General features: G+C 39.7%; 1 protein-coding gene across 4 annotated transcripts in view; it reads right to left on the reverse strand.

The window, feature by feature from the left end:
* NOTCH2 (notch receptor 2) overlaps positions 1-24,666 on the reverse strand; it is an 81,883-nt gene that overhangs the window by 22,179 nt on the left and 35,038 nt on the right. For 2 of the 4 annotated variants that reach the window (XM_071751225.1, XM_071751226.1), the window contains exons 6-18: positions 20,228-20,461; positions 19,240-19,395; positions 18,200-18,388; positions 16,973-17,086; positions 15,684-15,797; positions 12,175-12,408; positions 11,605-11,715; positions 9,740-9,932; positions 7,993-8,138; positions 7,356-7,475; positions 7,109-7,261; positions 4,178-4,406; positions 1,853-2,054 (exon numbers count right to left, since the gene is read on the reverse strand). In XM_071751225.1, coding sequence (XP_071607326.1) covers positions 1,853-2,054; positions 4,178-4,406; positions 7,109-7,261; positions 7,356-7,475; positions 7,993-8,138; positions 9,740-9,932; positions 11,605-11,715; positions 12,175-12,408; positions 15,684-15,797; positions 16,973-17,086; positions 18,200-18,388; positions 19,240-19,395; positions 20,228-20,461 — 2,195 coding nt within the window. Of the gene's footprint in view, positions 1-1,852; positions 2,055-4,177; positions 4,407-7,108; positions 7,262-7,355; positions 7,476-7,992; positions 8,139-9,739; positions 9,933-10,341; positions 10,484-11,604; positions 11,716-12,174; positions 12,409-13,336; positions 13,494-15,683; positions 15,798-16,972; positions 17,087-18,199; positions 18,389-19,239; positions 19,396-20,227; positions 20,462-24,666 lie in introns of those variants that run through there. The other 2 variants (XM_071751227.1, XM_071751228.1) reach the window with 2 other exon arrangements.

Below are 24,666 nucleotides of genomic sequence, written 5' to 3' on the forward strand. Positions count from 1 at the left end.
TTTGAGCACTTAGCCCTTCAAAGCAATACAGGTATTTGATTGATTTCAAGTTGACTTGAGGGAAGATGGAGGTTTTTAAAGCTAGTAGTACTGAATTTGGGCTGTAAAATGCAATTTCAATTGCAGAAAGTTCTGTCTTTCAGACGTCTCCTCACAAAGATTAAATTAGAAAAAATCTGGGCAACCAAAAGAAATTTGGAATTAAAGTTTCATCAGATGTAGTTGAGCGTGAAGAAGAAAAACACCCAGCCTTTCCCTTCTGCATTTGTAATGAGAAGCTGTTTTGCATGCAAATTCTGTAACTTATGAATCATTGTCTGATTTTGTGCTGCTTATTTAGCTTTGCTAATGAGGTCGAGCCAGTTTACCACTAGGACAAGAACTACAGTGTAGCTGTGATCTATAAATCTCCCCAGTTCAGCTCTCAATGGTACTTATACATTTATAAAGTATGATTCCTTGAATAAAATTAGTCATGCATTATGATCAGGCTTCTCTGAACATAAAGCAGACTTTCTGAGAATCCACATTTAATTTGGGGATGGGAACATCAACCCTGTTCTCAAGTAAAAACCAAGCAAACAGAACAGAAGAGGAACCACTGAATGTCACAGTACTTCATGATCACTCTCAATGCTAATTTTCCCAATGAGGTTTAAGTGGTGTGCCCAGAATGCATAATTAGGGTAGCAGAGGGGTTGCTTTTTTATATCACTTCATTACTTTGCATTCACTTCCTCCATTAGCAATACCTAGAAGCAGACCCAACAATTTAATGTCTAGCAGCATAATACTGGAAAAAAAAACCCTCCCCCACTCCCACTAAATGCTTCTTTTTAACACCCACTGCTTCACAAAGACACATTGGCATGAAAGGCAGTTGCAAAATTCTTACAAAACTGTAGTATTTTCCACTTTAAGGAATTCACAGAGTTTGTTGTTTTGTTTTAATCTTTTTTTTTTTTAAACTGCACTCAAACTGCTTATAAAGGAAGCCAATATGGTGCTTGCAGTTCTAAAACTAGAAATAGTCTCAAATTCTTGCTGCTTTGATAGACATAAAATAAAAACAACTGTGAGTTGAAAAATTGAATCAGCATTCTGTTTCCACTGTGATATGCCAAGTTTAAAACTTTAATAGGTACCAATCAGTCATTTACAGTATGGGTTTGCAGCTCCTATCCACTGAAATGTGCAAAACTGTAAAATGCTTCAACTTAAGTCTGCAAGTAAGGACACAGCCTTTTTTTAAGGACACAGGAGGCTGGGAAAAGGACAATCCCATCAGTTACTGCCCAAAAATATTTTCTGGCCTCTTATGGAAAAAAAACCAACGACCCATTCTACAATCAACCACCTCCCTTTAAAGAAATAAACTAGTTAAATCAAGGTCCTGCTACTCAGACAGATATTCTGCTTTTTGTTCTGTATTTGTTTGGCATTTTTTTTTTAAATACAGGACCCTGCCTTCATTCAGGACAATTTTATGCTTCAAATGAAATGCAGTGATTTTCAAAGCTAGTGGATGTTTTATATTTAAGAAGAAAATTTATCTAGAAAGTCCCAGTGACACCTGTCCTCATAAATAACTGAGCATTTTTCTCTTTCTTACAAGCAGGCACTTTCCAATTGCAGAGCTTTGAAGGCAGGCACCCACACAGAGAAGCTGGACTGTTTGTTTTTTTTTTTTCTTTTTTGTTTTTTTTTTCTCCAGGGCCAGCAGGTCAACCACCTCTTACCAGAACTGAAGGAACAAGAACTCTGCCACCTTTGGTACCTCAAATCTAGCCCAATCCCATCTACTGCTGGACAGTTCAAACAAAAGCACAGCTGGCAAGAAAATGTTACCCACCTGACAGTTCTTCCCAGTATAACCCAAAGGACAGATACATCTGTATGTGCCCAGGCTGTCCAGGCAAGAGCCTTTGTTCAAGCAAGGATGTGAATCACACTCATTAATTTCCACGAGGCAGAAAGGTCCTGTAAAACCCACTGGACACTGACAAGTAAAGGAATTGATCCCATCTACACAAGTACCTCCATTGAAACAGGAGCTGAAAGAGAGAACAAAGGTAAATTGAGACAAGATGCAATTAGCTCACTGCCAAAACAGCAAGAAAACATCACTAAAATGAGAGAAAAAAACCACACTACAGGATCTTCTGACCACTGCTAGTGTTCCTGCTAAAGCAGCATACAACAGGTAAGGGAAATTGAAGGGGATTCCAGCTCACCCTCCAGCTCACTCTCTTTTTACCTTGACAAAGAACGTAAAGCAAGGTTTCAATGAGTCATTAGTGATGGAGGTAACTTACTTCATGAAATCTTCCCAGTTTCAGTGTGTTCACAAACAATATTGTACCAGGCATGTGTGTGGCTTGCTCAAACTGATAAAATTTTATATAAATTTTATTACAAATTGAAATTGTATTGCATATGATGAGAAACAAAACACTTTGCCTTTTTTTTTTTCAAGTTTCAAAAGAGTCAGAGGCAGACATTTTCTCAAGGAAAACATTCATATAATATGCAAAACACAAGCATGTTCCCTGATGAAATTATGTGAGAGTACTGGTATTGCTAAATCCCTTCTTCCTCTTCTCATGAGAACCCTGGCAGAATTCAGATCAAAGGAACTGTTCCCCTCCTTCCCATCTTCTGATCACAAGAAATTCTGCCAGATTAGGTGTTCTTTGGAAAAGGGATTGGGAAAGTTAGAACAAGTAATGCCTCCTGCAGAATTGACACCTTTTTTCTTCAAAAGAGATGTTCCTCTGAAAATACCCTTAGATCAGACTCAAGATAATAAATTTGGTAAAGTATACAAAACAAATTCATGTTTTCTGCTTAGTACCACTGCCAAATGGTACTTCAGGAGAGAAGCTACTGACTCACCTCCTTGAACTTCCAGAATTTAGATACTTTAGACATACACTGACCATGACTACAGTAGAGATGTCAACATTAACCTGTTTATCAGAGACATTCCTCTGACTTGTGGGATGAATTCTGTTCTATAGGGAGCAAAACCTTCTGTTTACATTTATAGCAAACCAAGGAAGAGAAGACAGAGGAAACGTGTCAGCACTTGGTGTGTTTCACTCACATCAGGTACCCATCTCCAAAAGATGATGGCACTTTCTCCTAAGCTGTCTCATGCAAGACACAGAATTATTTGAATTCAAATCAGCCAACCATAATGGTGCTCTTAAGTAGAGCTTGGAAAATTTTGGTTAGAAGGTGTGACTGGTTTAGCTTGGCAGAGGGGTGAAAATTGCTACATCCTTCACTCATACTTGCAGGACTGGTTTCTGTCCTGACTGATAATGAAAACAAAACCAGGATGAACCTCAAGGAAGAACCAGGAATGCTGCTAAAACACTCAACTTACTTCACTTGATTAAACAACTGTTGTGCAAATTAAACACACCCTCATCAACGACACAATCCTGGTCTTAAGCAAAAGATGTTAAAATACTTCCTCTCCCACAAATCCGATTTTTAAAAAAGATTAAAAGGATCTTTTCTTTGTATGCAGAAAATCTACAAGAATACCAAGAGCTTTGAATTTAGACACCTTATTTGCTTCTCATAACTAGACTAGAAAAGACAAGTTTTAAACAATTTCTTGAACATTTCCGAGAATCCTAAGCTACTTCTATAAATCCTAGCAAAGCTTAAAATAAATATGCAGGGAGGTGATGGGTACACTGCATCAACTCTCCAAGAGCTTTTAACACTACCAAGTGAACTATTTATATCAGGAACAGCTGCCTAGCATCTTAACTTGGCTGCACAATTCTCCCTTAGAACCACTTCAGGTTTTATCTCTGCCTCCTAAACCATATCTAATTTGTAAGCACTAAAGCTCTCTGATGGTTTTCCAGTACAGAATGTGTGGGTTCAGTGTTCTTTCTGCTTGCTTATTTGTATTATTTGAAGTCAATAACTCAGGGGAAATTTCACCTCTCTGAGAGCTGACCATCACTTCCATTTTTGCAGCCTTTGTATTTCTCAATGCAGTAACTGTTCATGAGCAATCAATACTTTGCCCTCCCCTATATAAAAATGGTCTTCTGAGTAAAAAAAAAAAAACTTCTTCTGAGTAGGACTGACTTGAAGCCACCAGCAGAGTGTGTGGCTCCTTAGTGCAGCAGCAGCACAGTGAATTTCTCACCTCTCAGTGCATTCATCAATGTTGTTCTCACAGTTGATTCCCTCAAATCCAGGCTGACACTTGCATGTGTAGCTGTTGACATAGTGTGTGCATGTGCCTCCATTCCTGCACGGCTCACTCAGACACTCATTGGTATCTGTTTGGCATTTATCTCCATGAAATCCAGGCAGGCAGATACAGGAAAAAGAGTTTATCCCATCCACACACGAAGCTCCATTTTGGCAGGGATCTAGGATACAAGCATAACACTAAGTGGTAGAATAGGTAAAGGTAAAAGGCCAGGCCTAGAGAAGAACTTGTTAGGTAAAAGAGTATTACAAAGCCCAGACTGTGACAGTTTTACTGACAAGCTTTTCTGAGCCACTTTTTGGGAAAAATAATTGCAAAGCTTTAGCAATAATGAATTCACAAGAAGGTGCTGATCAAGTCCAAGCTTCAGGGCCTAAAGTTTTCTCTGCTGGGATCTGTTCAGCCCAAACGAACAAAATAAATAAAAAACAAAGAGACTCAAAGCCTTTTAGCTTAAAATTGAAATTCTGTTTTTTAAATAAATGCCTACTGAGAAAGAAAAAAAACAGCACAGCAACTGTTTCTTCTTCCTTATCTGTTCTTACTCATAAGAGAACTTGGACCATCCTCTCTTTTCCAGACACAGCTCAACACACAAAAGAGCTTGTGTGCTTCATTTTAAGCATGAAAGTAAACAGTCAAATTAAATGTGTGTGTGTAAATTTGTGTGTGTGTGTGTGTGTGTGTGTGTGTATATATAAGCACTTACGTGTTACTGAGCACTTACCATTTTTCCCAGTATCAAAGGCATATACCATTCTCCCTCTGCATTTCTGGACATTTTTTATCCCTACCATCTTATTATCTTATTATTTGTGTATCATTATTTTTTGGTCTAAGCCATCCCCTACTGTATTCCTGTTACTTCTGCAAGTACAATCTGCCTGAAAGAGCTCTGCCATTCTATAGTTTCTTCTTGCTTTGCTCTTCCCACCTTTGGATTTAACACTTGAACTGCCAAACACATGGCCAGTCAAATACTACCTCTGAAGCCAGTTCCCTTTTCTGCTCTGCATACTGTAGACCAAAACTGTACATGTATGAAGGCAGGGAGGGAAACTGGGAAGGGGGAGGAAAAAAAGGTTATGCAAGTTGTTTTTTTAACTTATGGCTACCCTTAAGTACTACTAAAATGCAAACTTTAAAAAGTGAATAGACTAAACAAAAAAATGGCAGAAGTATGAGATCATTCAGCTCACTGGTAAAATGAAGATATCAGAGGTAATTAAAGCTAATTTATTGACTGAGAAATATGCTCACATGGAAAAAAAATGGGTTGTAAGAGACACACCTGCATCTATTTAAAGGTCATCTGACTACTGCAGAAAAAAAAAAAAACCCCAATCAAAGCCAGACCCCTGGCAGCTATGAAATTCTGTGTGTGGAAGCAAGCCATTTATGACTGAAGCCAAAAGCTGTGCATTAATTTTGTGTTGCATATTTAATGACAGAAAAATGAGGCTCGAGTATCAGCTTTTCAGTAAGTTCTTGTTATTGGAGGTTTTGGTTGCTTGATAGATTCAACACATTTGGCTCAAGCCAGGGAATGTTTTTGTTACACTAAATGAACTCAGCTGTAGCAATAACTTGAAATTCTTCAGCTCATGGGTGTGCTGCCTAACAGACAGCATGGGATGAACCTCACATCTCAAAACACTTAGAAAAAGAGAGATTTCCCAACTGTTCAAGGGAAGATGATGAACATTTTAAAAACATCTTTATTTTCAGACACTCACATAAAAACTAACAGGACAAGCAGTAATTTTGTTCGCCTCAGTAAGCAAAGACTTGGGTCAATTCACCAAAGTGTCTTTTTTTTTTTCCTGAGGTACCTGTTTGCTCACAAAGAGGAAATCAAAAGCTCAGGATGAGCCAGGTGTCTTAGAAGTTCTTTGGGGTCTCACAAGGTAACTTTTGCTAACAGACTTGTGTGCATCCTTCTCTACTGCAGTCATAAATTTAAATTTTTTTCAGTGCAAAGCACAATACCCTAATTGAAATTTTTTTTTCTTCTCTGTTTTTTTTAAGAGCCAGCCAACTAAAAAACTACAACATTGTGAACCCCTCCAAGGTTTGATAAAGCACTTTTTGAATAGTAATAAATAAACTTCTAAACACATGACACTTGTCAGGTGACCCTGATTTCATCTGATAATGATACAAAATATGCCCAGCAAGAAAAAGAAGTTACTATATATTTGGTTTCCCTTGCAAACAGCTGTATCAGGGGCATGAAATTAACATTTGCTTTCTTGTAATTTAAACAATTTCAGTACTCATCCCAGTAGGAGCTACCAGCTACCCTTTTGAAACAGATACATGCTCTGGAACAGTGTTTCCTGCTGCTTAACTGACTTTCAAATATGGATTTACTGGAAAAGTAACAGGACCCACTCTTTCCAGAATATTAATGTCAGACAAAGACATCTCAAGAAAAGACTGTTATGCCCCAGATTCCCACCACACCTCAGTCAATCTTAATGTGGAAATACAGGTAAGCCCTGCAGTGTTACTTTGAGTGTATAAAAAATTTAGGCAAATATAATTCTTCCTTTAACAGTGCTCCTTATGAAACTATGTAAACTTGAAGGACCTTTTCAAGCTAGGAGTCTGGGAACGACTCCTGCTATGAGTTAAAACACTGCAGGCTGCTTCTAGCAGATGAAGATGATGGATTTTGACTTCTCACACATGCAGGTTTTACAAAGGTGATGTTCAGGTTTTGGGTTGGTTTTGTTGTTTTTTTTTTTTGGTAAGACATGATGAAAACTTACAGTATCTGTCAAATAGCAGTCATAATTAGTCCAGTAAAATTATTTCTAGGCAAAACTGGAAAACACAGACCCATCTGCTGATACTCACTTGAAAGGCAGTCATCAATGTCACTGTCACAGTCTCCTCCTGTGAAGCCTGGACGACATTCACACAGGTAACTGCCCTGAATATTATGGCACAGAGCATGATTTTTGCAGGGCTTTGAGAGACACTCATCAATATCCACTGTACATCTCTCCCCTGAAACATGGAGAGGTCAGAAGTGAGACTCCTCATCTGGCAGTGGCCAAAAGGCTGAATGCCAACACTGCTCAGGGGTTCCCATCCCCATTACCTTCCCAGCCTGGGGCACAGTGGCACGTGTAGCCTTCAGAGTCAGGAGATTCCTGGCAAATTCCAGAGTTTTCACAAGGATCAGGGGAACAAGGAGCAACCACTACCTGGCAGTTCACACCTGCAGAGCAAAAGGAGAAAAAAACATGTTGCCAAGAGCTTGGTGTTTCTTGGGAGAATGAATAAAGATATGGCAACTTGCATGATTATTTTACACAGCACTGGACAGCATTTCTAGATATGAAAAATCTCCACAGAAGGAAAAGGAGATCAGAGCATTCCTTGCAAGCTCAGTGGGTACAAGAGGACACGGGCCATGGCATTTCCAAGTTTGGTGCCCCTTCAATTCTCACTGCATTTATGTAACTCAATCTAACTTTCTTACAAAGAAAATTATGCTGAGCTGGCACCAGGACATTTCTTACTGAGTCCAAACAAGGCCTAGGTATGGTCCTATTAAGTATTCCACTACTGTACCCTGTCTATGTGAACTGGCTGTAATTTAACCTCATATAACCATGACATTTCCCCTCTTCTTTCAAACTGCTGTTTAAGTTAATGAAGTTTAATGAAAAGATTAAAAAGACACTAAGGGTGCAATGAAGTGAAATGAATGAATTTTCTCTCTGAATTTTCACCTTTGAATCCCTTCCTACAGGTACATCTGTAACCATTCAGCAGATCTTCACACGTTCCTCCATTCTGGCATGGATTTGATTTACATTCATTCCCTTCTGTTGAACAGTAATCTCCTATCCAGCCTGGATCACAGACACACTTGTACCTTTGAAGGCAAAAAAAAGAAGCAATGTTAGAGCATTCTGAAAGAACTCCTCTACCAGTTTCTCCTGCAGATCACTTTTGGAGAGAAAAGCAGAAGACCTCTCTTTGAGGAAAGCACCACATTATGTTTAGAGTTCTTACCCCAGCTTTACAGTCTTGAAAATACTGAGAATAAACCCTCCCTTAAAACCACATTTCCCTCCATTACAGATTTCACAAAGCACTTAATCAACCAGCAATATGTTTCTGCTTTGATAAGGCCACCTCAACCCATTTAAACAAAGACAGAAAGAAAAACAACAAACCAACAAGACTAAAAACCAGTGGAGGTGAACAATAGGTTCCAAAGATAACTAGACTGATTTAATACAAAGTGGTGGCTACAAATGAAAACAGCTGGCTGGAATCAGGAGCAATCTTCTCCATGTTTCAAAACCTGCAGCAGAGCAGCTCTCCACCCATGAGAAGCAGAACCAAAGACTTGGTGAATCAGTCTGGATCCAGGCCACACAACACACACACCACGGCCTCCCTCACCATCATGCAAATAAGACTTATTTTCTCTGGCACTCATCGAGTCAGGTGTACATGGAAATTATTAGGAATGCAGGTGGCATGATGATTGCAAAGATAAACCAAAATGCTTGTTTTCCAAGCTGAAGCAGCAATAAAGGCAGCCTTCCTGCCAGCTCCAGAGAAAGTGCTGAATCCTGCCCTACAGAGCTGCCCACAGTGTTAAATCACTTCCTTGCCCAAGTGCTGACAGCACTTTCCAGGGTGCAGCACACATCTGGGAGCCACTATTCCATGTACAGTTGGGAAGTTTCACAAACAGTAGCCCTACACCTCCTCAAACCCATGGAAATGCACAGACCCTGGACTGCCAGACTTAATCATTACCAAAAAGAGGTCTGATCCAGGCTACCAAAATCAGCATTTGGTCTTCCTGGATGGGAAGATTCAGGAACAACTACTGCCACCAAAAAAGCCAGAAAAAGCTTGCTTGCTTTCTCTCAGGCATGTAACTGTGTGATTAAAGGTGACACAATCTCAGCCTTGGATGAACTGTTCTATGCCAAATACTGCTTTGTTTCCTAGCATCAGAAGTTGCCTGTCCATCCCTTAGTATGGACTATCTGGGTAGCAAGAACAGCTCTAGCCACAAATACAGTCTCCATGCTCAACATTTTAGAGCTTAATGGAATAGGTGGCTACTTCTCCCCAGAGATGCTATTTAGAAACATTTCTTTATTTTAATTGCATTCACTCAGTTCACTTGAATTTCCAAACCCTGTCACTAGACTGTGGCAGTGCTGTATGCCCCTACAGACACAGCAAAGAATACAAAGCAGGACAAAAAAAAAAAAAAAAAAAAAAAAAAAAAAAAAAAAGCTATGTTGAAACAGTACAGACTGCAGCTGGGGACTAAAGTTATACACTCTGCTGGGATTATGCTATGGGCAGCAGATAAGTCTGGAGCCCAATCTGAAAAATTAGAGAAAAATCAAAAACCTCAGGTCAAGAACTCTGAGAGGCAAAACAAAAAAATCCCCTGAAGTACAGAAGGCATCAGATAAGTTGAATGTGAGAGTAAGTACTCACCCAGTGGCAATATGAGTGCAGTTGCCATGAACACAGGGATTACTGAGACAGCCATCAGCCTGGGACTGACAGTGAGGATGGTGATAGCCCTCAGGACAGACACAGCGGTAGCCATTGACTTCATTTATACAAGTCCCACCATTATGACAGGGGTTGGATGTGCATTCATCAATGTCCACATTGCAACGTGGGCCTTGGGGAAAAAAAAGAAAACCAACAGCATTACTCAGCAGGTAGCATTTCTTGTAAGAACACTCGCTTTGCATGTCTGCAAGAACACACCACCAAGACACAACTCTAAAGCCAGTGCAACAGGACAGCCTTTGCATGCCTCCATGCTCTAACTGAAGTCAAGAGAAGCATTTTTGAAAGATGCAGCACTTTTTCTGTACTTGGAAAACAGCACTCACGCTCAAAAAGTATTTACAAACCACTAAAAAAACCAAACCAAACCAGAATTCCACTAAAAATCACCAGTTCATTCATTAGGAAGGCAAACAGCACTCAGCTATATCATGCTTGGAACAAACCTGTTGAGCTCCACTTGTCATTGCCCTGCTCTTCTGCTTTGAATGTACCTACCCTTTGAAAAACCAATACTGCCACAGTCTGCAGTAAATACAGTTCTTGTGGTTTATTGAGCAAAAAGGGCTCTAAAAAACACCGTTTCCTGCTTTGCCTGCCTCTGATTACGACTGCAACATCCTTGAAGTAGTGACCATAAGATCCTGTGAGGCTGGAAAGCTAAACAAAGTGAACGTTGCAGTAAGTTGAAAGTGGCTTTAACATGAGGAAAGGACAAAGTAATGAGACCCCGTGTGAGCCAGAGCTTTAAATACTGGAATATACCAACTCATCCTGTTACTGAATGAGCTTAACAGCAAAAGAGTCCAGTGGGATAACAAATATGGAATGCCAGCAACAAAGATTACTGAAAGGCAAGAGTGATCAGGATGATGCCTCTTCCTGTTCTGGGGACAAGTGTACCACCATGACAAGAGTCAAAGGAGAGTGCTAGAAGCTTAGAATGACACTAAGAGAATAGTACAAGCCCCATGAAGCCTCTTAGTGCTATTACTAATGCACTGCAGATCACTTCTAATCAGAATCATTCTGTAATGAACAGTTACAAAGATAATGAGAAAACCCTTATAAACACTACCAACTGTCTTACAACTATTATTTTATGAACATATTACCATACATGGTTCAAAGCATACTAAGTCTATTATAAACAGTGTTGAGATGTGCTTTAGTCATCAGAAATAATCCTGATGTAGACCTACAGCTCTAAGTATGGAACTAGGAGTGCTTACAAGCTTCTGTTTTCAGCCCTACTTTCACTGTATAGAGATTTATAATTTAAAAAGGAAATGGAACAGAACATAGTAGAAATACAAGTACTGAAAAAAAACAGGTTTTTCAGATGGAGACGTCAGAGTGGGGAACAGCTCATTAAAACACTGAGTTAATGCTTTGCTTTCACAGAAAAAGAAATACTGTTCATGGCTAGAGCCCAAGGTACTGTCCAATCAAACACCTCTCTATATGGTCCACAATCTCTTTGTCCCTGGAAAGAAGCTGTAAATAATAAACCAAAGTCACATGGGTTTATTTGTTATAAAACCAAGAACCATGAATTGGGCATAATTACCTAACAAGAATGGCATTTCATAGCCCAGATTAAGCCATTTTTCTGCTTGGTAGAACTTGCTGTAATGTAAAACGCTGAGATTCAACGATTAGAAGGATTTGCCAAGATACCAACTGAATCCCTTGCAATCAGTATGCAAAAGACCAGCTTCCTTAACTACCTGGATAACCATCTTCAAAACAACTCAAAGCTATCAGGTAGCTGACTTTACCTGTAAATCCAGGTTTGCAAGCACAATTGTAGCGATTAATGCCATCTATACAGTCCCCGTGAACACATGGGTTACTTGCACAGTCATCAAAGTTATTTTCACAGTTCACTCCTGAAAAAGAAGTTAAAGAGGACAAATCTTAGAAGGACGAAAACAAAACTTTCTCCCAGATATAGCCAAATCAAGACTCCCATCTGCTTCAAAGTTAAGTGTTGGTTGCAACTTAAACACTGCAACACCAAGAAATGTTACTTAAGTGCTGACTGATTATGACCCTGAACTTGTGCTACATACTTAAACAAAAGAATAAACTCCTTTGAACACCAGGCCTTTTTTCTTTTTCTGCATTCTTGATTTTGAGGAGTCAAGAGGAGGAAAGTTTGTCTGAGGGCAGCTGTAGCACCAGTGAGGCAAACCATCCAAACACAGAAAAGCTCAGCAAGGAAACGCCAAGTGAAAACAGCACTCTCCTCCAATAAGCTCATCTCCACGTGGAAATTTAGCACACCACAGAAATAATGAAACGCTTGAACTGTAGGAATCTCACCCTCCCCCTTGTGCTTTATGTACCTGAAGTGCCCAGCAAACAGTTGCACTGGTAGCCATTCACCAGATCAATGCAGCGCCCTTGGTGCTGGCAAGGATTGCTGTGGCATTCGTCTATCTGCTCACTGCAGATGGCACCCATGTAGCCAGGATTGCAGATACAGGTGTATGAATCAATCCCATCCTGGCATTCCCCATGGTGGCAAGGATCAGGATCACAGTTGTTGATATTTTCCTCACACAGAAGGCCAGTAAAACCTAAAGAAAAATTGTGAACAGGAGTAACTAAGAAGGTAAATGGTATGATGCTGCAGTGAGTGTAGTGCAAATATGGAAAGAATTGTATTAAGATCCAGCAAAGTGGCAGACAGCACAAAAGGGTAACTGGGCATCTCAGCTGCTGCCCATTTTCCAGCCTGGAAAACAACATTCTTCCACTGCTCACAGCAGTACTGAAAATCTTGCATGGAGAATTCTGGCATTGGAAGTGGTAACCTTTAGTCTGTTCAGAACAGTAGCAGCAAGAGGAAACATGTAAATCTCCATGTGAAATATTTACTTGTATCAGCATGAACTATCTGAAGGCTCTTGTCACATTTTCATATTATTTCCTTCACACAGTAACAGGGAGGTTGACTTTTTTAGTATGAGAAATTACTGCAAAGATACTGCAGAAACCTTCCCAAGGGAACTCTCTTGGCTTGTGTCAAAGCTTCTGCAGCTCTGCTTATCAAAAAGTTTCTTGCTCCTCTCATTGGGAAACCATTCAGCAACTCCAATCAAGCACCAACTGCAAATTTATGAAAGTCTGCATGCAACCTCTTTAGTTAGTAGCAATGAAACAAGCAGCACTTAGGCCTGTTTCATTCTGCTTCAGCTGGGAAACATCCTGAGCAACAGAGAAGGACAGAATCTATTCATCAGAAGGGTTAAAACAATGATTCAGGAAGCTAAAAGCAGCCAACTCCCTCAAGGACCCTGTTTTCCATGACAGAGCAGTGCTATATGAAACAGGGACAGTTTAAAGTCAATGGTTTTTTCAAAGATGAGGTTTTGGAGCAATTGCTCACGCTGCCTTCCAAGCAGCTGAAATTTAGGAAGGTCGAACTTCAAATTTCAGACCCCGACTGGAGATTGATACAAACCAAGCTGCAGGGAATTTCAACAGCTGAAGAGTGATTCTCACCTGAGTATTATAAGTGGATAAGAGGCTCCCCATTTTTCATACAGGTTTGTGGTTATTTCTCTGGTCAAACATACCAGGTGACGGCTAACATTTCCAAGGTCTGCGAACGTATGCATGGATGAATGGGTGTGGAAGTAGGTGGGAGAGGGAAGGGAAGCTAGTTAGAGAGATGGATATAAAAAGATGTTAGGGAAGGAAGAAAACGAAACCAATAAGAGGATGAAGAGTGGGAGAAAAAAAAAAAAAAAGAAAAAATAAAGAAATTGAAAAGAAAAAAAAAAAAAAAAAGACTGAGAAAAAAAGAGGAAAGACCTAAGATAACTCAACAAAAGAAAAACCATGATCTACCACTGGGAAGGAGAAGTGGAATAATGCCAGAAGGGAAAGAAAAGACAAAAAGCAAGCAGTAAATAGAGCTATCTGTACAGCATCAGGCCAAACATTTTGCAGTTTTCAATCACTTCAGCAGCTGGTGATTACCATTCAGGGAACACATATCACTCAAAACATGAGATTTTTGAGCAAGAACATACTCAGACTTTATTTTCCAGTAACTGACCTGCCCCAATGATGAATTCCACATTTCAGTCTTATAGAAGGCTGTCAATATTAAATATAACACTTAGCATTTGCTCAAAAAATTATTACCTTGCCTCCTACTGTAGCTCAACTGAACCACTTAAAGATCAGATAAATTTCTCAATCTCCTACCTAAACATACCTTATTTCCCTCTTTACAGCCAAGATTTAGACAAGGAAAAAAAACCACCTGAATATAGAACACAAGAATTCTCAGGACAGGAAAGAACCCTAATACAGAGACCCTCTTCTGTTTTCAAAGTACTACCCAAGGATTTACTAAGAGCAGCTGCTCCTGTAACATACATTTGGTTGCTTTCAGCCTGTTCCTTGGAAAAGCTCCATACATCCTGTGCCTTCATGGAAGCATATGGTCACCCCTCCTAATTGGGGAAATGTCAAGAAACTTTATTTTTTTTTTTTCTCAAATTCAGAACACACTTTTTAAGGCTCAGCTCTCCACGTTGTCTTCTACTACACAACCCCAAACCCTTTTAGAGCCTCGCACTCCTGGTGAATAAATGCAACCAGACCACACACCAGCTTGAGAAATATAGTTTTTAAGTTTGGAGCTTTTTCTTCTTTTTGTGTCAGCTTACTCTGTTACAAGCAGTAATGAAAAGGAGAATTCTGACAACAATAATTATTCCTCTCCTGATGAGAACTACTCTGTTCCTCTAGTAACAACAAATTCATGTTTCTTCAGGTACTGTGGGTGTGTGTGAAGACTAGGAAGGACTTTTTAGGCTAATCTCTGCTATATTCTGTACAAATGCTCAATTCATTAGTGAAATTGAATTTGCCTTAACAATTTGATTAGTGGAATGATTCAAAATGAGAAAAATTGATATCAGTCCAGACAACCTAAGAGCACAAAGGTAGCTCCAGGAATTGCTCAGCCTCTCCCCTAATGGAAGAGCTAAAGCCAGTGTATTCCATGCCTGAATCTGAATCACAAGGAATGTTTAAGGCACTGGAAGCAACCAAAAGTAGTTCCTTATTGAGAGTGTAACCACACCCTCTCATTTGACCAGATGCAAAATTTAAGATAAAATATATCTACATCACTCTTAAGAGATCTGAAGATATGAAAATCCTATAATTAAACCTGGTGCTTCTAGATGTGTAATTAACCAAGAATTAAAGAAATGCAGTGCCTTCCAAAAAAAAAAAAAAAGCCCCACAATCAGTTCCATTCACAATTCTGTCGAAATTTCTGCATGATGCTTGGCAAATAATTTTAATCACATTCTGGCAGGTAGCTACTGTGTGGTATTTCTTCCAGTGGACACAATTTTTACTGCATTTTAATCTTCCACTTTTGACACAAAACAACCTGAAGCAACAGAAATCACAATACACAGTAGTGCTGCTCTGTCCACCTTTTTTTCTTCAGCTGCACACTAACTATATAATCTGAGTTGGGAGAAAGAAAGGTAAACCACAGATAGAAGTCTTCATACAGCTTTTTTTCCCACTCACTGATTCCATAGTTAATACAGAAGAAGCTGTCACTTTCTCAGAAGCAAGAGATGGGTTTGAAAGAGGGAGACCCAGAACTCCCATCAACTGTGAACTCACTGCCAGAAGGGAAAAGGCTTTCAGTACTTCAGAACAGTTCTCTGCTGCTAAGGAATAGACAAGCTTTGCAGCAAATAAGCAGCACTGCAGAGAAGGAAAGGATGAAAGCTGACATCTTTTCACCACCCCTTTATGTATTTAGGGTATGTGCAACCTTCAGCCCAGGAGCTGTGAACACAAGACTAACCTGTGGCACACTGGCACTCGTAGCCATTGGGGTGGTCAATGCATTTGGCTCCATTCAGGCATGGTGTGCTGGAACAGTCATCTATGTCAATCTGACACACAGCACCACTGAATCCTGAAAGGCAGGAAAAAAAAAAAAAAAAAAAAAAAAAAAAAGATGAAAATCCAGGAGTAATTTCAAGTAGTCATTCCGAAAAGCTGCATTGTCAGTAATTATTTAGTAGCATATCCTTAAAATCACCCAAACATAAGCTCAGTAAATCTAAACTCAATTGCATCATTAAGCACATTGGGTAGATTGGGTTCCTTGTCCAAACCACCAGGCAAAACATAGTTTCTGTCCTCGAGGTCAAAGGAGCTTCAGCTTGAAAAATGAGATGGACAAGTCAAACAAATAAAGCAGATGTCCTGCTGGACAGTATGTCTGTCTATAAAACTGAAAAGCCACCAATAAAAACTTTCAAGTAATCAAAGCAACAATTTAAAATGAAACAATTATCATCACTAAAGCCTTCTGACTAGAATTACTACAGCAGTGTAGAATGGGGTAAAATACAGAACTGTAATCTTCCAACAGACTTCTTGAAATAGTTAATCAATTATCAACAGGTTATGTTAGAGGGTGAAGATCCTTAGGCACTTAAAGGAAAATAAAAAACCCAAAAGAAGCAAAGAACTTTCATTCTTTAAGGAAGAATCAGAATGTTATTAGTCAATAAAAAGGGATGCAGAGTAGGCTTTTGTCAAGTATATTCTGAAATCAAAGCATTTAGTAAGCCACTAGGAAAACAAGTGATGTTTACCCTATAGCTAAGAGTGAACCCTGAGCTCAGCATTTATCTTTCTTTTCTTAAGTGGAGACCTGATCAAAGACTCCCTCCTCACACAAGCAACAAACTACACTGATGCAAAAATGGCTTCTGCCTAAAAACCTCAGAAAAAGACAAAAAGCACACCAAAGCTCTGATTTTCAAAATATATTTAGAATTATTCATCAATTTCTCACTGTGATACCCACACCAGCAGAAGTTCTTGCTGCAAACCACCCTTTAAGGGGAGAGATGCAACTGTTTGTTTCTTACCACTCCCATTCAGCTACAGGCACAATGCTACTGCACCCAGTTCAGGTCTATTCCCACTTCCCAGTCTTGGCAACTCATTTATTCAAACAGATGCTGCACTAAACCAACAGAAACTCACAAGAAAGATACCACCTGCAATCTCTCAGTGGTTACCTAGGCTGTTCTTGGGAAGGTGAAGCAGGTAAAGCTTCCAGAAGTAAGAACTTACCAGGAGGACAGACACAGAGGAAGCGATTGACTTTATCAAGACACTCTCCATTGTTCACACAGGGATTACTTAAACACTCATCAATATCTTCTTCACAGTGAACACCTTTAAAACCTGTGGGGGGAAAAAAAATAGTAAGAAGTGACTGAAGGCCTTAGAATGTGCCCTTGGAAGTATAACAGCCTCTTACACTAGCACTGGAAGTCTAAGCCTGGTTTCATTGCTAGCTTGCAGTTTGGGCAGAACCTGCAAGGTGAGATTATCCACCAGAGGTTAAAAAGGGATGCTGAGTGTGCTTTTCTCTGTTGCTGAACATGCTCACTAAATCAGCAGTGAAAGGAGAAGTTTATGATGAATTCACATCTAAGGTTTTCTTCCACAGGATGAGGAATACCTCTGGGTAAGCTCCAATAGAAGGTAAAAGGTAAAGAAACAACCACAATGATTTTAGCTCAAGGCTTTTTAGATAATAACAGTGTAAAAGAAAAACATTAAGAAGGGTGAAACACTTGGGAGTAGAGTTCCACCTTTCAAAACAGATTAGATAGTCATAAAAACTCATTCTAGCTTTCATGGTATCAGCTGAACACCTGCAGGGGTCACAATTCTTTCATTATCCTGAATAAGACCATGCAACTGGCACCTTTTTTTTAACCACTTTCAATCACAAAGCAAACTAGCAGACTGCACGGGGCTTTGGTATGCTGGACATGTGGATTCTACAAGCATGATTTCAATGAAGTATTTTTTAACAGTTATTTTCTCACATCAATGGGAGCTTGCACCATTTGAGCTAATTTAAGTAGAGGAAAAAAGCCACCCAAATGCTATTACCCAGAACCATCATACAGATACCTCACATCTCAGTCACTGTTTTAAAGTTTGCACCTGCTTTGCTTTCACAAACATAAGTTTCTGCACATGTACTTTACCAGGTATAGTAACAAATCTGTTCACACATACTCCACCACAGAATGCTAATTTCTTTTGCTGAGGTAGAGCCAGGTTTCTGTCTCAGTCCTCAAACTGGTTTCTCCCTCCCCACACAAATGCCAAGTCCTCCTGGTTGGTGCCACCACAGCAAGCTCTCTCTCACTGCTTCATTTAGCCTCACCCCCTTTGCAATTCTGTGCTCCACCTCTGCAAAGCTGGCAACCCTCCTTCTGCTTTGCCTTCTCAATTTTTTTGTTGGCTGGAAACCCCACCTGTGTCAGGAACTCCCCTCACCTGGCATACAGAGACACGTGAATCCTCCAATTTTATCCAGGCAGGTGGCATCATTTTGGCAAGGATTAGAATGGCATTCATTGATGTCCATCTCACAGCGAGGTCCTGTGTAGCCCTTCAGACACTCACAGTGGAAGGAGCCTTCTGTGTTTACACATTTCCCAGCATGTTCACAGGGATTGCTGTTTGCTGCAAGAAAAATATAAGCGTGTGTGCCATCAAAACTACAGCTCTTAAGAGGGGAATGTCAAGTGGCAGGGATTATAGAACTATTGATGCTTTCAGGGTCTTATCTCTGGATCATGTTTTATATTTAGTTCACCTCAGAGGCTGACCAGATGCCACCACAGCCACAAAACAACCAAACTAAGTCTCCTTTGTTTTCAAAAAGGAACCAGCTCTTGTCCAAACAGAGGAACAAAATTCAAGTAAGTGCTTCTATTCAGATTGTTAATAACTGCTGGCTAGACATTCCCTTCATGCACCACATAAGCATAAACTACCATTCACAAAACTTAAAAAGTCTTTGCTAGAACAGCTAATGCCCAAAACAACACAACAGCATGATACCAGGGAACCACAGCTTTAAAAGCCCACATGGCCACCAGTCTAGGAAGGCACTCAAAAGATTTGGCCATATTCTGGATGTCAAACAGCCTTAATGTATTTCTACCAACAACTCCTGCACAAACTGTGGTACTTTTGATGTCCACTGCAGCTCTGTGGGTCAGCTTAACTGCTTGCATGCACTCCTCACACAATGCTAGAGCTCTGCTGCACAATGAGCAAGAGATAAGCATCTCAATGTTTTTCCTTCTCCAGAGGCTCACAGTACAAACAGACAGCTGGTCTGACCCAGCCTTTTGCCCCAAGTCTCACACAAGTTTTGAAACTCGTCTGAAGACACTGAAACAAAAGAGAGCAGGAAAGGAACTGCACTTATGTGGAGAAGCTTTGACAAAATGTGTATTCCTGGCCCTGCTGGTTCATAAAGCAAAAGATCCAGCTCCCTGTTCGTGCAGCCACAAACAGAAACTCACCCATTGCACATTCATCCACATCCTCAGTGCAGTCTGCTCCCTTATGGCCTTGAGGACAGGTGCAGATGTAGTGTCCATTCACAGGATTGGTGTCACACAGAGCACCCTTCTGACATGGATTGCTAACACATGCATCATCCAAGTGGCACAGAAGACCTAGAGAAGTAAGAATTCATTCAAAAGGTGAGATACAGCAGTTAGACCATATGCTAGACAGTAAATTTCTCCACCCTGATATTACAACTAGAAATGCCATAGCCAGAAGCTTAGAGAAGTTCTTACAGGCTTCAAACATTAAATCCCTGTGGTAATCAACTACAGACTTTTAAAAAAGTAACAAATACAGATTCTGTGACTTCAGAGGTGTCTCCAGGACTTCTAGAGGGGTACAAGGGCAAACCATTAGCAAACTTACCTCCTTGGAGCAATTAACTAGCTTTACCCTCTAATCAGCAAGAAGATTTTTCTGACAGCTGAAACCACAGGTACACATGAAACTCGCTTTCTTATTTCAGCTATGCTGATGTCTTATATTTCTGGGTAGTAGGTAGGTGAGACTTCCACATTTTTACCTACCCTACAACAGCAGATTTCACACTATGCCAGTAAGGGCATCCTTACTTATGCAAAAATGTCTAAATTAGCCTTCTAGACTTTTAAGTACATTTACCTTAAGTGGCACAGAGCAAGTCATCCCTCATCTGAAACTTCTCAGGCAAATAAGGATCCTGCTAAGCGCTAGGAAAAGATCTTTCCTTGCAATCTAAACTGTAATAAGTTTGTCTTCCAGCCTAATACAAACACTTCTTTGTCTTGAGTTAGAGTTTTAAAAGGTCTTTGCTTGTGAACAGCACATTTCCTTTTGTTCTTCCTGCTTTGGTCACCAAGTGTGTAAAGCAAACACAGAGCTTTAAGTAAACGCTTGAACTTCAGAAGTATTTTCTATAAAGCGCTAGAGCCAGGCAAGTTTTTTTTTTTTTGTCCTTACCTGCCTTTCCTTCTGGACAAATGCATGAAAAAGAAGCCACTCGATCAATGCAAGTGGATCCATTAGCACAGGAGGCAGTGAAGCAATCATCAATGTTCTTACTGCAGTCATCCCCACTCCAGCCATTGACACAGACACAGGCGTAGCCTCCGTTATGGTTGGTGCAGGTGCCTCCATTCTGACAGGCATTGGGCTGGAGCTGACATTCATCAACATCTTCAGTGCAAAACTGACCTGAGGCACAGAAAGGAACAGATTTTAGTATGAGAAGGTTCTTGAATAGACCAACCAAAGGAAACACTGCAGCCCAACTTGATTGCCATTTCTTATTTCTGGGATATTTAACCCAGGGAGCTTCCGAAACACTGTTGGCAAATTGGGCAAAGATAAATAAAATCCCTAAATGACCCCAAAGTTGGAGCTGAACTGCAAATAACTTGAAGCTGGCTGAGCCTGCAGCACATGAAGATAGATCTGTGAGGACATGAGCAGCAGGAAGGATGAAGCCCTGCCTGCAGAGCAGCCAGAGGGACTAAGAAGAGAGAGGATGGCATCACAAGCTTATCTTGGCCAAAGGAGTGTCCACAGGCAGCAGCAAAGAACTCTTGTCAGGGGAACTTACTTTTTCCTATACAATTATGCAAAGACTATTACTGAATGAGGAAGAACAGAATTCTTGAGACTCTTCTGCCTAAAATACCTGATTTCCTTCCCTCAGGTATTTCTACAGACAACCACAAATACCTGGGGGTTTTCTTGTGTTATTAGTTGTTGATTTTCTTTTTTTTTTCTGGTTGTGTGGTGGTGGTTGTGTTTGGTTTTTTCTTTTATTGGTTTTTTGATACAAAAAATACTCTAACTAAATCCTGTAATAGCTGAAGATACTGGAGGGAAGAAAACACACACACACTGTTGGAGGGAGTTTTAAGGAAAAAGACCTCTAAGCATGAAATCAGTTTCACAAGATACTGCATTTTACAGTCATATCTGTCAAAAGCTCTGCAATTCAAATTTAGGAAAAGTATTTCTTTATCCAAATCCATTTTGTTTTGACACCCAGATTTGGAGAATTTACCACTTGCATTGATATTTTGCTTCAACATAGTACTCATCTTCATAATTAAAGCTGCATGGTTTTCTTTTAAGATGAAATTGTTTAGCTGAAGTTTCAAGTCATTCACTGTTATTTTAAGGTTTTAGACAGGTCAAACCTAAGGATCAATTGATTTCATAGCACACATGCCCCCAGGAGTACTGCTCCACAATCTTCCATCTGATAAACTATTTGTCCTGGCTCTGCTGAGAACATTCTAGTACTAAACACTTGGTTGTTGTTTGGGGTTTTTTTTTTTTTACATTTCTTTATCACTTGCTTTTACCACCCTTCCAAAAACATTGATATGATGTACCCAACAACAGAACACCACCCTTTATCAGAGAATAAGATTAGATTTGTTTGTGATTTCCACCTCCCTCACCACCTCACAGCATCTTCCCATTATTTGGGTCAACACTGAAGTAACTTCATTGCTACTACCAAGATCCTCCCAGTCCTTATCTCCAGATACTCCAAATCAGATGCAACTTTATTTGCCTGCTTCCAAGAACAAGGATTTCAGAAGCAGGTCACAGATGTCCCTAATGAGTCTTAGCTTTTTGGTCCTGTGAGCTCTGGATTTTTTTCCCCTTAGTGGCAAAGAAATGCAATTATTTCAGATCAAAGTTAAACAACTGACTTTGTCCTGTGCATGTGTTCCTTCCTCCAGCAGGACTACTTCAAAACAAGGATTTTATCTCTTGAAAAAAATGTAGTAAAATTTCAACAGAAATAATAATTACAATAGATATTGCAGAATTAACCCTCACACTTCCCAGTTTGTTTAGTAAAACGGAGGGGGGGGAAATCTAACCTTTCATATTTTTATCTGCAAAACACAGATCTCAACACTTTATGAAAAAGCAAAACCATCCATTTGCCATAAAAGAAGTTGTCTGTTCATCAGCTTCCAATATTGGCTGAGCAGTAACCAAACTGAACAGTCAGTTATCTCAGCCTGCTTCCTAGCAGTCCTATCTCTCCACTCAACTGATTTCCTTTCAATAAAAAAAGAAAATAATCAAGATGATTTTTCCTTATTATAAAACCAATTTTCCTTCTCTTCTTGGAAGGGGCCCAGCCCAGATCACAGAACACACTGTCTGACAAACACTCAGATGTAGCACAAGTGTTTAGCACCAGTGTTCTTGCACCATCCCCACACTTCTTTTGGCTGCAGAAAGGTCAAGTTTGGTACCACTAAAGCATGAACAGCATCAGTGCTGAAGCTGCTGCACCACCCCAGCTCCTAATGCCTCTCTCAAAACCTCCTCCCTTCTGACTGGCTGAACAGACCTCCTGAAATACAATGTTTTGTGGGTTTTTTTTGTCAGTCCATTGAGGATGTGTGTGCACATGTGTTTGTTGTTTTCTGTTGCTTTGTTGTTTTTTAAGCAAAGATGGGCAAAACACTCTTGTGCTTACTGTTAAGAAGAAACTTGTTTGGTTTGATTTTCACATTTCAAATGTCTCTAGTAATAGTAACATTTAAGGACATTTTTTTTTTTTTCCTCCACTTCTAGAATGAACAGTACCAAGTGACATCCCTGATGTGCTTGCAGTAACTTTAGGTTATTCTGTATTTCCACAGCCCTAAACTAAAACAAATTTTTAAAAGGTCTCCCCAAGAAGAAAGCAAGGTAAATTTTAAAGTTCTTCAAGCAGCTCAACTGTATTTTTAAAACAAACCATGTTCATTAGATTTGATCTTCACTTAGCTTCTCAGATTTCTAATGTTCCTTTTTGCAGCTACCAGATCCCAATCATATTTGTGTTTAATTATGAATATGAATTAAACACAGCTTCATCTTAATGCAGTTTGTTTTAAAAACAAAGGAAATTCAACTCAATCTGAGGGGTGTAAATGAGTAATTAACTCTTGCATTTTACTATTGAGTATTTTAATGAAAAAAACTTGTTCCTTATTGAAGTTGTAATTGAAATCCAGACTCAAATAACATCTGGGCAAATAAATACACAAATCAAAAGCAACAGAAGGCAAGCAGAGCTTATCAATCTAACCACATTCCTAAGTACTCAGTCTCACCACCATCAGGCATACACATAGATATACATATAAGTGTAATAGTTTTTGATTTATTTTGGAACTTTGTTTTAAAATATTACAAAACCAGACCAAAGTCCAAGATGCTCTCATTTCTTAACTGGAGCTGGTGAAAAGCAATTGCAAAAGAATTTCAAGTTTGCTGAAAATGTCTGAGACCTTATTTTTGAAGGGGGTCTTAAGTGGCTGGGAAATGCATTCAGTAGCCCAAAGTTGCCCAAAGAAAGAAGTTAAGGTTTTTCTAGGTAGGGTGGTTTGGTGGTGTTTGGGATTTTTTTTCATATACCCTAGGGTTGCTTATATCATTGTTTTGAATCCTTAGGTGTTAACAACATGGGATTAACAGTCACCATTGTAATTCTCCAACACAGGTTTTCAGAGGGGTTTTTTGGGTGATTTTTTTTGTTTGATCGGTTCACTGGGGAGGAGGGTAGGGTGGGGACTGTTGCTACTTGTTTGGTTGTTTCCCCCTGCATCTTGGAAAGCAGAACACCCATTGCTTAACAGCTTTCAAGCCTGCCCTGTAAATACAGGGTGAATTAGTGCAGATCCACTGACTGTACAATATTTTAATGGAAATGTAGAAAGATACGTAAAAAAAAACAAAACAGAAAGGAAACAAATTACCCCAAGAAGCTAAGAAAAGCCTTCCCTGACCTTGATATTTGCAGAGCCTGGGAAATCAGCAAAATGCCAACTCAGGTTCTGAGTGACCTTGTACAAAGTAAACAGCAAATCCATGTGGTATTTCAGAATTGAAAACTAGAAGTAGAAAAAGGGAACAGCCTTCAACTCTTACAACTTTTTGCCTACTGTGAAACTAAGTCACTTCCTGCATATTGCTCCCCAGAAAAGCCACATGGAGTAAGCCAGACAAGTTTTCTGCTTTCACTGGTCCCATTTTCAAACCATCAGGAATTGGACAGTAAATCCAGGAGCTTCTCTTTAAAGAGACACAGGATGCAGTGGGTCAAAGACCCTCAAGTAGTTACACCTGATTTCACCAAGGAGAAATAACCAGTCCCTTCTCCTGGAGCTCTTTATATTATAAGGAAAAAAAATAAAGTCTGATTTCCAAAATCAGGCAGATTGCACTCATTTTGTGTTACCCTGTACTGAAAGCATAGAGCTCGAGCAAATAGGAAACAAAAAAGTCATCCTGGGAAGCAGCAACAAATGTCTTGAAAAGCTGATCCTACCAAGAATGCACACAAAAGAAAATATTTGATCATTTATATAAACTGCTTTACTGACACAAGCTTTCTCAAAGAACTTCAA

The sequence above is a fragment of the Heliangelus exortis genome, chromosome 8, assembly GCF_036169615.1.
Source record: "Heliangelus exortis chromosome 8, bHelExo1.hap1, whole genome shotgun sequence".
NCBI lineage: Eukaryota > Metazoa > Chordata > Aves > Apodiformes > Trochilidae > Heliangelus > Heliangelus exortis.